This window comes from Caloenas nicobarica, chromosome 3 (genome assembly GCF_036013445.1).
Source record: "Caloenas nicobarica isolate bCalNic1 chromosome 3, bCalNic1.hap1, whole genome shotgun sequence".
Taxonomy (NCBI): Eukaryota; Metazoa; Chordata; class Aves; order Columbiformes; family Columbidae; genus Caloenas; species Caloenas nicobarica.
In genome coordinates, this window is record NC_088247.1 from 60816182 (window position 1) to 60831376 (window position 15195).

The 15195-nt window shown below is 37.6% G+C and overlaps 1 protein-coding gene across 1 annotated transcript in view; it reads left to right on the top strand.

Annotated features, from left to right (window-relative positions):
- The window catches only part of PDE7B (phosphodiesterase 7B), a 183351-nt gene that overhangs the window by 47639 nt on the left and 120517 nt on the right, over positions 1-15195 (top strand). The window contains exon 3 of the mRNA XM_065630675.1: positions 13758-13818. Within this exon, the coding sequence (XP_065486747.1) occupies positions 13758-13818 (61 nt within the window). The remainder of the gene's footprint in view (positions 1-13757; positions 13819-15195) is intronic.

The following is a 15195-nucleotide window of genomic DNA, read 5'->3' on the forward strand; positions in this document are numbered from 1 at the left end:
AAATGGTCAGCCAGCACAGGGCTGATTTCATAACTGTGCTCTGAAGTCACTGAGGTGCCTTTCAGAAATCTTGATAGTGTTTCTGATCTAATGTGACACTTGTTTTCAAAATATTTCCCCTGAAAGCTGATTTTTCTGGCCTAAGTTGCTCAGTTGACTTTATGAGGTGAGAGTGCTCATCAGTCTGCACTATTATTTCCTGTATTTACTTATCCATTACTCAACAAGATAAACGTAGTCATACTGTTAATGTAAGAAACAGTACACAGAATTAGAGGCAACTGGAATGTTACTCCCTGCTCTTTCAGTGAGTTGGCGACCTTTAGTAAGTTTGTGTAATCAGTCCTTTCCTCCATTTCCCATCTGTACAGTATCTAACTGTAAAACTTAGCCTGCCTCCAGGGTAATGTTAAATAATATTGTAAAAAATAATTAACATAAAAATGTAAAGAACTAAACCAAAACAAACTAAACAAAATCACAGAGACATCAAACATTTTCCACGTGCAGAGACCTGTTAAAAACTCATTACATTGTTTGTATTTGTCTCAGCATGAGTTCTGCTGCAGTTGCTTCAGTCAGTATGTCAGCATTGCACTGACAGCATTCAAATAATAGAAATGTGTCTGCATCCATGATACAGATGTCTGAGCAACAAGAGTTTAAATCCAAACTCAAACTTCACGTGTTTTCATATGAACAGGAGGTACTTCAAAATCTCTTTTAATTGCACAAGCACATTTCCACTGAAAAACTTGTTTGCACTGAGCAGCATTTTCACCTGGCTTATTAACTAGGATCGTGTGGCATAAAATGAATGGTACCTTTTGGTTTTAAAATAAAGTCAGCCAAGATAGATATAACTTCATTATTTATGTATTATGTAAATTATGTTTCAAAAGAACTTTCGTAAATGCTAGGAAAATAAGCTCAAACAAAGTTTCTAATTACTGCTGTAAAAAACTTCATTGTTCTTTCTTAGTAAAATGATAGGGATGGACCACTGGTGCAGTTTTATCAGTGACATGGGTCAGGTATATTGCAATATATGGGTAACCATGACTCATTTGTGAGGAATGGCAAGTGCCACATGCAAACACTACAGACACCATAATAATGTATTAATGTTTTAAAAAGATAATTTATAATAACAGGTACTTTCAGATTCTGACAAGGAAAGTGCTTCTGCTCCTTTCTCTTGATCGTCGCATTGCACAACTTCTAAACATACCACTGCTTCCCACAAAGTATAATTCACTCAGCAATCTTTAACCCTCAAAATTTATAACTGCATTTTATACTCCATTGTAAGCATTATGTGTTATGTATAAAGGCATATAACAAAATAAAAATAGGAAAACGAGAAACATTCTTTTCCTTACTGCTTTCTCATCTCTTAAAAGCTTAGAGGAAATAACAGGATCTACCCGTAGCTTCAAAAAAGGTGTTCTGTTTACTGTGAAGAAAATGGCATGTTTTCATTTAGTGTTTAGTTTGTACAGTCTCACAGCTGTACTGTGCTATTCACCTTGTACTCCTCCCAAGTGGTCAATTAGTCCTAATAACTATGACCAAAACAGTATTAAAAACATCTTTTTAATTCCTTAAAAAAAAATGCAATAAATCTAGAGTTGTTAAACAGTCCATTCTGGCCTCCCTCTCTAACTAAATGTTCTGTATATTCTACATGTCCTGGTGAGACCATTCACAATTCCATCATTTCTGCTTAACTGCCAGCCACCTTGCTGGCCGTCGTGTGGCCGCTGGGAGAGGATTTCTTCTGTCATGCAAATGTCGCCTCTGACATTCAGGATTAACACTGATTTTAGGGTCCAAATGTACAGCAGGTGTTTACGCTTAGAGTTGGCTAAATCCTTCTAACTTTAATTGATGAAGAGTTGGACATGCAGGCTTTCTCTGTAATCAGGTGGTCTGTATCAATCTCTAGAAATTTCCTCAAGTGAGATTCAAAAAAGTCCACCATAGTTTTAAATATTATGTAGATGTTTATGGTTTGGGAGTTTTATAAAACAGATATTCTACCAAAATGGAGACTTAATTTAAAGAAATCACTAGGTAAGACATTCAGTATCTTGGCAATTGTCTGAAAATATACAGGGAGAACGATTTTTCTTGAAGCCTGTCTTGTAAAAATTGGGAATTCAAGAAAAAACTGAAAAACAACAGATCTTACGAGTTGCTTTTCAATTCCGTCTTTAACGTAAATGCATAATAACAGTCACGCTTAAATAGCACAAGACAAAAACAAACACATCCAAAAATAAAATCTTTTGAAAAGAAAATGCTACGTTGTACACCCATTTTTCCCCCCAGGGAACCAGATAAAGAACAAACTATATATGGCAGATATTAGTCACATTACTTAATTCGCCTACTGCAACAAATTCAGACATATGGTGATAAGGTTGGTAATACACACTGAATAGAAATAATGCCATCCATGTTAGTCAGAATCAAATTGGTTAACACTAAAAATCAAAGTCGTTGTCCGGTTTTGTACAGATGGGTAGGGGATATGTGACAGAAGCTGCACCAGTAGTATGTTCTCCGTGTTGACTTTGGCAGCTAAGAGTGGAAGATATGAGCAAAACCAGGCCAAAAGGCAATGTAATATTATCTCCATGGCAACAAGAGGTTAACCGGTTAACATTTTTTTCTTCTATAGATGAAATACAGTTTTCAGTTTCCCGCCAGAAAAGCAGCATCTAGACACGGCCTTGCCATTTTTGCAGAATACTTGCAGTTTACTACCTACAACAGGAGGACATGTCTGTTCAAGAGAATTTATATTCAGAAGGTAAATCCAGATGAAGGGAGGGAACCACATTCAACCAAATCCTTTTCTAACCTTAATTTAGCTCCCATAAATAGTAGGTGTTGTCTCATACTAGCAATGCCTGAAAGAATAGTAACTATTTCCTTTTTTCTGGTTTCTGTTACAAAGAAAGCTGGTTTAGTACAGAGGCATTCTATGAAATTAATTTTTACTCTGCTTTTTACTAAATATTACCTTTATTTAATGTAGTTATTGTAGTTATCTAAAGTGTGAGGTGCGTGATGTTTTTTCTTGTGCAAAAATATAGCTCTTCATAATCAAGTCTAAAATACTTTCATGTTCCTTAGTGATGAAAACTTATTAAGAAAATGAAGTGTGGCAGGTAAATTTTTTGCAGTAGGGTGACTTAAGAGGTCTTTTACCTTCTGATATGCTCAGGATCTCATTTGGGTTACACATGGAAGTGAATTCTATAATATCATCCCAGACTTGTTTGAACACCTGTTCTAAAAACGGGACTATGAGAGTCGTAGATAGCTATGAAACTATGATGGCTTTATTTTCTCTAGACTGTTGGTTGGCAGCTCAGGAAGACTTTGAGTGCACACCTATGGGGCATTTTGTTTCCATGGAGTCTTTTTGCTGTTCTTTATTCCAGTTGTTTCTGCAGTCTAAAATAAGCCTCTTTAGAATGAGATGCTTTTATAATTTTTGTGTGGGAAATCAAGATTCACATCACTTGAGAAGGCCTTGGGCCTGCAAGAGAAGAAGGAAGCTACCTGGGCAATTAATTCCTTGTGTAAACTCCTATGAGTTTTATCAAAAGTAAAAGAAACATTTGCAGGAGCTTTGTCTTTTCTTTTACTATCTCAAGGACAGGCACAGCTGTAGTCTTAGCTAAGAGATTATAACCAGAGTCTGTTGAGAAGTGAGAGAAAAGAGCAGCTTTGTGCAGCACTTGCCAACAATACACCTGTTTTGAACTGATGCTTTCACATATTAAAACCAAACAAACGAACAAACAAAAACACCACCACACACCTCTAAAGGAAACTATGCTTCTGGGAATTATTTTCAGGGAGAAAATTAGTCTTTTTAGCATTGCTCCAAAAGACTACGACCTTGGAAACTGTAACTAATCTGTCCAAAAAACATGGATTTTCCTGTAGCTGAAATATCTTCATAGTGAATATTGCAGTAGCAATAATATTTCCTGAAAATAATGGCACTTGTATGGCTCCAGATATGTTATTGATCCCACTTTGAAAGTTGTATAAAAAGTATATTAGTATCAATGACTCTTTTAATGCAAAAGATGCTCTTCCCCAATGTTTAATATGACAATTTTTGAAATCAATTTATTTCTTTTCAAAACAACACTTGCTGGTTTTTAGCTCCATATGTTCTGCATGTAGAAACGTGATGTATGCTGGCTGTACTTGAAGTTCTGAAAGTCATTTTTGCAGTGCTAAGGTTACTTAGTTTTTTGGGGGTTTGTTTTTTGGGTTTTTTTAAATTTCTTTTTCCAAGCTTCACGAATATAAGAGCACTTCTAAATGATAGTTATGGCTGTAGAAGCATGTGTTAACTGGCTAAAATACCACTAGAGATGCCCATTTTTACAGTATGTGTTTGGTAACACGCTGGACAGATGCCCACAAAATTTTGCATCAGGCCATTGGTACAGAACAACTGAAGATAGTGCTTATATATTAAGGTTGCTTATGATGGCAAAAGAGTTTAAAAATAAGTACACAGCAAGAGAGCCCAAAATGTTTGGGAAGGATAACTAGAATCAAATTTGGAAGTAAAACTGTAAGCGATTGGTGGTAAGCTCAGGACATACAGTCCCAAGTGAGGTTTTCATGTTGTGACACATTGAAATCATCCAACCAGCTAAAGAAAACAAGTCCTGAGGCTGTTCTTTGGTCGTGTCCTCTTTGCACAGCAGCTGGGCCCAGGTTTCCTTAGGGCATGGTATGACGACAGTGTTGCAGAAAGGATTTTGTTCCTACAAAGTTTTATTTGCAGAGTGAAACACAAAGTTATCTTAGGGAAAGAGCAAGGAGAGAAAGTGAGAAAAGAGAAAGGGAAAAGCTCACTCTTAAGGAGATGACCAATTTTGCAGTCATTGTATGGCTATCCATGAGACCCTACTACCTTCAGACCCATGCAGTGTGTGGGGCACAAGTGAAGAATGATGGAGAAGTAGTTGCCTGCCTTCCGCCTCTAAGTGCTCTGTTTTCACTTCTGCTGAAGCTGTGTACTTCACCAGACCTTCCACAAGTATGTTTTGAGGTGTGTTTGATGACTTCTAACTCCTCCCTGGTTTGTTGGTCCGGTGCTTGTTCCGTTACCTTCATATATTCATGTGAATATTCATGTGTCTATGCCAAAAGGTGAGTGAAAGCAGTGGACTTGTGAACACATTACTTAGTTGTTGGTGTGCCTTTGGCATGGATTGTTCTCACCAACTCCCATTCCTTAAAAATGAAGTCCCGGAAAGGATGAAACAGGACTGACTCGCTGTGTGCTAATGTTTTAGGGAACCAAGAACGCCCAGCTCTTGAGAAGCAAGTAGCCACCGGTGCTTGGTACTGCTCAGAAACTGGTCAGGGAGACAGTCTTAGACAGAAGGAACCCGATGCCTGTGTTGGCTGACAGGAACTTTGTCTTCTTGTCCTTCCTGAGGCTGTGCTTTTGTATGCAAAGCGTACGGTATGCAGTGGGCACACACAAAAAAGTAGGTGCCAAAATTCATCCCATGTTGCTCTGAACAGCCTAAGGAGATGTTTCAGGAGATTTGTTCTCCCACAGACCTTTGATTTGCTTCTTGGAAAGAGTGATGTGTCAGCTGGTACTTCTGAGGCTTTGACCCTTCCTTTGATCCAGTAGATCAGCGGGAAATATGTGAGAAAAACATGTGGTTGCAGTTGAGACCAAAAATTTTCACAAATTAATCCCATATTTTCCTTCCATTAGATATTTCAATAGAAAGTGAAAGTTAAAATGGCAGTAACCATGGAAAGCAGGTAGGAGAACAGCTCCGCTCTGTAACTGAAAGGAAGAGGAAAAAAAATTATGTGGTCCAGAAAACGTTTAAATGCAGAGAACTTTGATGTTTCACATCAGAGCAACAATAAACAGAGACAACAAATTTGCCTTTTCCCTAGAATTGATATTTTCCTCCCATCTTCCCTCCCACTTAGAACTGGTTTTGTGGTGGAAGGATCCATTACGTAATCTACAGATGTTTTACATTCTTTAAAATGTAAACTAGCAAATGAACTGTAATACAGATTTATCCCATGAGAGAAAAAAATTAGTCTGCTCTTTAACATTTGTCGGATGATGGCACCCCCTCAGAACATGTCTACAAGTTGTGCCTCCCCTGTCAATGCACTCAACTGTGACTTATTGCTTATTAAAACCCAGTATTTTTATTACTTAGTAATTCTAGATTTGGCTCCCAGTGCCCCTGTTATAAACACTTAAAAAGAGGGATGCCATATTGAAACACTGACAGATTCTCAGGGGGGCCAAGGCTACTGGAGCCTCCCTAATGAAGTCACACACTGTTAAACTTTTGGGTTTTTTCCTTAATTCAAGAAGAAAACAAAGCAGTTAAGCTGCTCTGTCCATTTTCCAGCAACATCAATCCATTTCAAACCACTCTTAACCATAGTAAATCACAGGTTTGTGAGAAAATGAACTGCCTAAAGGTTCACCTCAGGCTATTTAGCCCACAAACAAGTTGCTGACTACTGGCAACAATGGTTGGCTGGGAATTATTATTCAATTTAGTTGTAATTACTTATTTTGCTGAGTCTTCTGTTCAGACTAGCTGAGGGTCCACAGCATGGTAAATTCTGTAATGAAAAGCATTGCCAAGGTTTGACTGGAGATTGACACTGACAGTGTTGAAATGTTATTTGAGCAACATGTTTTAACTTCCTGGAGGGAAGAGAAACCTCTTTCACTGGGAAAGCTTGGAGAGGGAGGAACTCTCAAAACAAGTCTTCCCAGACATAGCTATTCTACTCTGCAGAAAATCATCCAGATGTTAATAAAACCTGAATTTTCAGTTTAAGTATGCCTCAATTCTGATACTAAATAGGGAAACTGGAAACTTTACCCACGGAATGTGGTATAGTCGCAATGTAATAGTAGTAATTTGAAGAGCAGCAAATGTAGCATTCTGGCTGCTAATAGTATTTTAAAGGCAATCGTCAGTTTACAGATTGCACCACATTTATAAATGGGTGGGCATACACATAATACACACCAGTTCAAGATAAGTGTACTTTTTTGCAGCCCAATTTAGCAGAACACATACCTTGCCAAAAGTAGGTCTAAATTTTCAGGTAAGTGTAAGGTTTTGTCTACAATCAGTACATGAACTCTTAATAAGGTCTGGAGACAAAGGCACTTTTGTAGATCTTGGGCAATTTCATTATCTGAAAGGTTCTAGTGGTCTTTTCTACCGAAGAGGATATCTATATATGCGATTCTCAAGTTGTATTCATTATAAACATGTTTTCATGTAATAAAGTCTAAGTAAAGTTCTTGAAGAATTCAAAGTTGGCAATTCAAGGTCATATGACTAGGGTGAGCTTTTTGCAGTCATTCACTCCAGAGAAAACTGATCAAACGTGGGCCTGTTAAATTTAAAATAAGGTGTGATACAGAGAAAATAAGCTTTTGTCTCTAAATAAATGAAAACTATGGCTTAATTCCTTAGCTATAGGCCAACAAAGGCCATGGGTATAGATTCAGCAAAATGCAGAAGTATCTGACATTTCAGTGCATCTCAAGATTATGCAGAATACTGGTAGGGAACTTCCTTGTTTTACATAAACACTGTTTTAATCACTAACAGATAATATTACAAGGCTTTCAGTTTGGGGTGGTGCTTGTGAAAAGTCTGCAGGCAGGACAGATTACATATGTCAGACTGCTCTGGTAGTTCCTGTACTTTCTTTTGTCCCTGTCAGAGAGGAGAGACAGAACTGGAAATACCACAAGTGTAACAAGACATTGGAAATCTTACAGTTCCTATACTCCGGTATTTCATCAGCATTTGAGATGAATCTACCTTAAATCTCCTTCCAAGCAGCCTGAAGACAAAAAGCATGCGGCCTGACTCCTTGTGAAATATGGCCCTTAATTTTCAGCTATTTATATGAGTGGCCAGTTGTTTTTATAAAAGATTGCTAAAACTTATAGTGTTGCTTTTCACACCAACAAACTTTACCTCTATAAATCCTTAGGCAACTACAGTTATGCTTTTACATACTACAGGACTTTATTCAAGTCCTTTTTAAAGGTGATGTAGAAAGGAACATAATAGGAAAACAGAAATATTAATAACAGTAGCATTTTTTTTCCCTCTGAGATCTGTTTTTTTCCTAGAAGCATAGAAGCTGTTTGCTCTGCCTTAAGTTATTGTAACCGGTTGTGTCTACAAGTGTATCTTTTAACTCTGTTTTCTGAAGGAATGAGAAATTATATGCAGTACTCTGGGGAGGGGGTGGGGGTGAGAAAGGATAGAAAAAACCCTCTTACCAAATGGTGTTGTTATGTAGAATCCACTTATTTCTACTTATTTCTATTGGTAAGAGCAAACCATATTAACATAAGGTTACTTTAAAAAATGAAATCAGATGGATTCTTAAAAAGTATTTGGCATGCAATCAATGTGCAATTAACACGTCTCCTCTATTTGGGGGTACATTAATCCCTGTCACCTCCTGCAAAAACAATATTATCCAATCTTTATTGTTGTGTTTGACTGATCATGTACATCTAGTACCTCATTAATTATTGCAACACTGGAAGAGACATATGTGTTGAACACCATATTCGGGACATGCAGACCAGAACAAAGTAAAGAAGACAATGAATATGGTTCCTACTCCAATAATTTTTTAACTGACTAAGCTGGCTTTTAAACTTGGTTGTCTGCAGCTTAAAAGGTCAAAATTGTGCATGTTCAAATTTCGTGCCAGAAAAACTCTTATTATATTTTTACACACTATACACTCTGAAATTATTAAAATTGTTAAATGTTAATTATATGCATTTAATAAGCAGAAAATTACCATGCCACTTACTGCAATTCTCATGACAAACTTTCAGACCATTACTTGCTGAATTTTGTCATAGGTAAGAATTTAGCCCTATTTATTTCAATTACTTGATTTGTATTTCTCTTCTTAGAATGTGTAATGCTTTAATTTACCATACAGATAGACATTGAATAGAATGACTTCAAAAACATTTTTTCCATAGATGAAGTTTTCTCCACAACACAAAAGAAAAACACTAAGGGCATATTCTGTCTGGTGTATATACACCCTGTTTATTGCTACATATCTCAAATCCTCAAATGCAGGTGGTGTGAGCCCAGGCATGCTGGAAATGGAAACCCAACCTATGAATGATCATGTAATACTGGAGAAGTAATATGAGATGCATTACTGCATTAGTACAACTGACTAGAGAAGATTTTTCCATCCACTCTCTGCATGACCTTTTTTTTTTTTTTTTTTGCCAGTTGTGCCCTGCTTTTCTGGAGTTTTGGTTACATTGTTTTGGCACAGGGGCCCTTGCAGGAGACTTCCTATTCTCCTATGTACTCCTCATGGTATCTTGCAAAGAAGTCGTGTTGCCTGAGAGCACCCTCCTTCAGCAGAGTCTTTTGCTATGGAGGATGGTGCCTGTGTAATACGGTATTTGTCTTTTCCAACAGGTGGTACTGGGCCATCACAGCTAACAAGGGTGGCTTCGAGCTGTCCAGTTTACTTATTAAAGGACCTGACTTGATGTCACATTTCTTCTGAATATCATGTCCTTTCATCCTTATTCTCTAACAGCAACTCTCTTTTTTTTTTTTTTTAAAGCTACACTTTCAGCTGCTCTGTGATTCAGTTTCTTTTTCCATGGGGGACTGGTAAGTCCCATTCTAGTTCACTACTTTTCAGCTTGTGCAATAGACTTAACATCGTGGCATGCATCCAATCTCAAAAAAGGGAGTTGAGAACAGATAATATATTAATTTATTTTCTTATATAAATACAAATACTTTCTCACATGTATAATGAATTGCAGGCTACAATCCTAAGTGGAAAGACATACATATTACTGAAAATATCATTAACTAAAAGCAACTATACTTTCCTCTTCTCCAGAAAGAGAAGAAATCCCATAGTCTAGTTCAGAATTCAGTGATTCAAGAGATATGAAGGTATAATGAAGATTTGGAGGGGTGACTTTTCCTTGTATTTACCCGCTTCTTTGTTAAATCTGACCACTTCTGAACACAGCAGTGTGTAAAGATTTTTAAACAGCAAATCTTCTCTCACTTCGGAGGAAGTGAAAACCTGTGGCATTATTTTCAGCCGGGCTGCCTCTGTAAACTCACCAGCCCAACATCCAGGACTACATATGGCAGAGGCAGTCTAGTAGTACTGTAGTTGTCCTAACCATGAAGCCCAAACTGAGATTTAAAATATCCCAAACTCAGGGATCATTTAGATCCAAGAATAAGATTTATCAGATTTTTAGAATGAAACCTTGGAACTTCAATGAGCTTCAAATATAGATCAGCACTGTGAATCCAACCTCATCACAGATTTCAAGAAATTACGTTCAGAGGCAACTCTCCTGTTTGAGTTCATTGCTCTTCCTAACTGGATAACGTATTTGGTCTTTACACCTCACCATTTAGACTCTTGCTTCTCTAAAATGGGAACAGAAAACTGATACCTTCTTCCAGACCTGACTCCTATGAATACAGCCAGTGCTGCTTAGAAGCAGCAGCTTCTAGAGGCTCTGCAGCCAGTCTTTAAAAGAGATGTCATATTTCTCTCTCAGCTTCTCCAACAGACGTATATGGTGATCTACACACATGCAAGAGATCTGCATACGTGCAGCAGATATGTCCAGGGTTATTCTTTCTCTTCTCTGTGCCTTTTGACTGGTTGAAACTAAAAAGTAGAATAACCAGCATCTAATGTGAAATTCCTATCCCTGCTCTCTGATCGGTCCACTACTGACTCTGTAGCCAACTTAGAAAATTTCAGAAGAGAATGAACAGCTGCTTTGGAACTAGTTAGGAAATTGATTGGGACCAGAGAGACTCCTGGCCTCATCTCTCAGTATCAGCCCTGATATCCAAGCAGGCAGAACAAACCCAAACCGGAAAGGGAAGTAAGACAGGCCGAGAAAAGGACAGGAGAAGGTTATCCAGCTCTGGCAAGAATTCATAGCAGTGGTGGCAAAGTCTCAGTTTAATCCTAAAGATTAAATCCTGAAGTCATTCCTTACTTCTTGTTCATAGAAAACATTTGCTGACAGCAAAAATGCCCAAAACAACTCTATTTATTGGATAAGCAAAAATGAGTCCCTGCTGCAATTCTATGCCACTTTACACATCCAGGATCTAACTTAGTCTTTTTCAGATGCTCTGAGCATTGATGTGCACCTACAAGCTCTTACTGGCATCAGAAATTAAATTGCTGCAGAAGCTTTGTCTCCTGGTGTTTTCAGCTGCACTGGTAGTAGTGAAGAATCTCCGAGGCTGACTGCTGTAGCATGATTGCAGCCAGTTCGGTGTGTTGCAGGGGTTAAGTGAAACCAGAAAAGGCTATGAACTTGTGTACAGTTATCTGAATCTTACTTGCAAAGTTTTCAAAGTTCATCCATCATCCTAATGGATCCCGTGGGATGTTGATGGATTCTGGAGAACATTAGCCAATTTCATAGCACTAGGACTGGTGAGTATTGTTAGATATTGTAAGACATCACTTGCCAGCTTGAAATGTGATATTTATATAAATATGTCTGGAACATACAATACCTCTGAGGGACTAAATAAAAAATGACCAAAGATTTTCAAAGAGCAGCAAAAATTCAGGGGTGAGGCGGGCAGTGAATTTTGGCATGCTTTCTTTCATCTGTGTTTGTCTAAGTATACTTATGGTCATAAAGAATAAGCTGGGAGATTTTGTGAAAAGAATGCCCATATCTTAACATTCTTCCTATAGCAAATTTCTGTGTCTCTTGACAGGGACCTGGTATGAGACCATTAGTAAAATTAACTTTGAAATACTAGGTGATGTTTTTCTTTTGCAATCTTTCAGTATTATGTACTCCCACCTAGGAAGGTTAATAAAAGCGCCTGTTTGCTCTTTTTAGATGTACTGATATATTTAAAGACTCTGTGTGGGAGATGGGCTTTTGTTTGTTTGTTTGTGTTTATTCCGTATGAGGGAGGTGAAGGCTTTTTTAAAAATAGTGAGTTCCAAACGTGTTGTTCATTTATGAAACTGTTGCTGTGTTTCATCTTCTTTGAAGCTCTGAGGTTTTTTATTTACCTGATTCTTTACAGGTTTCAATATTTGCTACAAATGTGACTTCTATTAAAAAAAAAGTACTAACTGCTTCATCTTACATAGAGAGAAAGCCCTAGGTGCTAAAGAGGGGAAACTGCACAAAAAAGAGAGAGAAAGGAAGAGGAAGGTAAATGGAGAGCACTCAGTGATTTTTCCAAACTTGAACCACTGTACTTTTATTCCCATTTGGTCATAGATACCAAAAACATAAATATGTAGATAAGGAAGTACAGACCACTTTTACCTATAAAATATGAGGCTATCTTTAAGCTCCTATCATGAGCTCTGAGTGTGGTGATACAAAATTGAATCTTTTTTGTAGCACCTGAAGCAACCACTACTGAAGTGAGTGGGATCTGCGCACTTAACTGACTTTAATCAGAGCTAGATCAGACCCATGAGCCACATCAATTATGTTTCTCCTGGCAATTAAACCGACATGCCTGCCTGCATAAAGGACTCAAAAAAGATGTCTTATCTTTAAAAACAACCCAACACTTGTGTACTCTGATATTAACTCTAATGATGTTCCTTCACTGGGGTTGTATAGGGACAGAACATCATCCCTGATAATCATAGAATCATAGAATCATAGAATGTCCTGAATTGGAAGGGACCCACAAGGATCATCGAGTCCAACTCCTGTCCCTGCACAGGACAACCCCACAGGTCACACCATGTGTCTGAGGGCCTTGTCCAGTCTCTTCTTGAACACTGTCAGGCTTGGGGCCGTGACACCTCCCTGGGGAGCCTGTTCCAGTGTCCACCACCCTCTGGGGAAAGAACCTTTTCCTAATGTCCAACCTGAACCTTCATGACACATCTTCCTTATCTGTATGTGTGAATATTATTTTTCATTAACAAAATATGTTAGCACAGAGACAAATTACTCGCACTTCACAAAAAAGAATTTTACTCATATGGAGAGTTCAAAATTTGTGAAATCCCAGCTTTCCTTAATAAGTATTTAAGAGTTGTGGAGTTTTTTTAAATAAGTGCATTTTACAGAAATACAAATTGTTGGATCAGCATAGCTTTTTGCTTTGTTTTCAACTGAATCATTTCACAGATCCTGTTTAGGGTACAGCCAAGTGACAACTAAATCACACAGAATCACACAGAATGTTAGGGATTGGAAGAGACCTCAAAAGATCATCTAGTCCAATCCTCCTGCCAGAGCAGGAATACTACTCTCCAGTATACTGCTCAGTATACTGGAGAGGGCCACAATGTCTACCAGTGGTAAATGAGGCCTGTACAATTGGGTCTGATGCTAACAAATAGTAACATGGATCAAGCAGCAGCTTAAGCCATAGATACAAAGGTGATAAGTGTTATCTTTAATTTTTCTTGGTGAGGATACAGTGTTGACCCATCATCGTACATTAGCAATGTCAATTCTTTCTCACACTCTGGCTACTTGAAAATCTTTTGATTCTGACATTTTTACACTGTGTGTTTTAACATCTCCCATTCCAAAACATAAACAGAGGTATCTAAGGACAAGGACAGGGACCTTATCACAGTGTCTTTAATTAAATATCTTTTTTTTTTTTTTTTTTCAGAGGTGCGGAGAAATCTCATTTGATAGTCCTGACCAGAATGCCAAATGTGTTCGCATGCTAGGTAAGGGTAAGAGTCTTTCCCCCTTTTGATACAAGAAATGTGTGGAAGTATGTTTAACTGTGGATTTCTTCTCAAAAAGGACGTGACAATGGCCATGATGATTCACAATGACGTTTACATAGCTCATCCACATGTATTCCTCATTAATACATTCTTTATGGTGAATTTTCAGTTATTGAAACAGTGTGTGTGTATATATATATGTATATATCCCTGTAGTGCCCATCTGCACAGATGAAAATACAGCTGTACCAACACTGTAATTGTAACCTCAGATGTACTCAAGTCCAGGATTCATATTCAAAAGCTGTAAATCTGTACTTTGAAAGAGAGTATTAAGTTCACAAATATGTATCAAAAGCCTCTAGGTCAGACCTTCAGCTGCATCAATCAGCAAAATTTCAGTCACTGTGATTTTACAGATTTGCACTGGTTTAGCACTTTGCCCATCATTTGTAAAAAATAATATTACATAGAACTGTCTCTACTTGGGAAACAATACAGGAATGTTCTGCTATGTTTCATTAATTTCTGTGACCAATTTCATTGTGTTTGCCTGTTTCATCTACAGTCCCAGTACTGAAACACTAACAGCACCACTAGTATCACAGTGAAAAATAGCGAGTAAGTGTCCAAAAACCTAAAAGATAACGTCGACTCAGAAAAAAAAAATGAAATCACTGAACAGTGGCAGGATTAGGCTTTAAATTCTGAAGACTTTTCACCTGCCAGGGTTGAGATAAATGTATGCTGTGAATTAGAGCATTGTATCTAATAACATGAAGACAGAAATAGTCACCATTTTAAAAACTGCAACTGGCAACGTCTAGGAACTTAATTCCCAGCTGGGTGCATAACTGTGTTCTGTAATAACAGATTATGTGGTTAGTTGTTTATATTCATTAAATCTTATTGTCACAATAGACTATAATTGCTGCAGAGGAAATCTGTCATGCTTATAGTGCACAGATCCTAACAGATGAACAGACACAATGGGCCATAATGATCTGTTACATCAATGATCCATGGTTAGAGGTTCTTAATGGAACCAGCTGACAGAAAAGATACACTTGTGATCCTTTATCATGCCAATTATAATCTACAGCCTAAATACCATTGAGTTTGTAATACTCGAGTTCCAAGGAAGTTATATCCATGCAAATATTATTATCCATTAGGGGAAAAAAAGGGGGGTGGGAGAGGGAAGAACGAAAAAATGACCTGAAGATGAGTCTTCTGCATGGATTGGTTCATCATTTGGTTTGGCATTTTATAACAAGTAAATCCAAAATTGGGAGTTTAGTATCATCCTTAATGTAAATGATTCTTTAGAAGGAGTGAGCAGAAAAAGATCTTGTTTCCATTACAGATATTCTT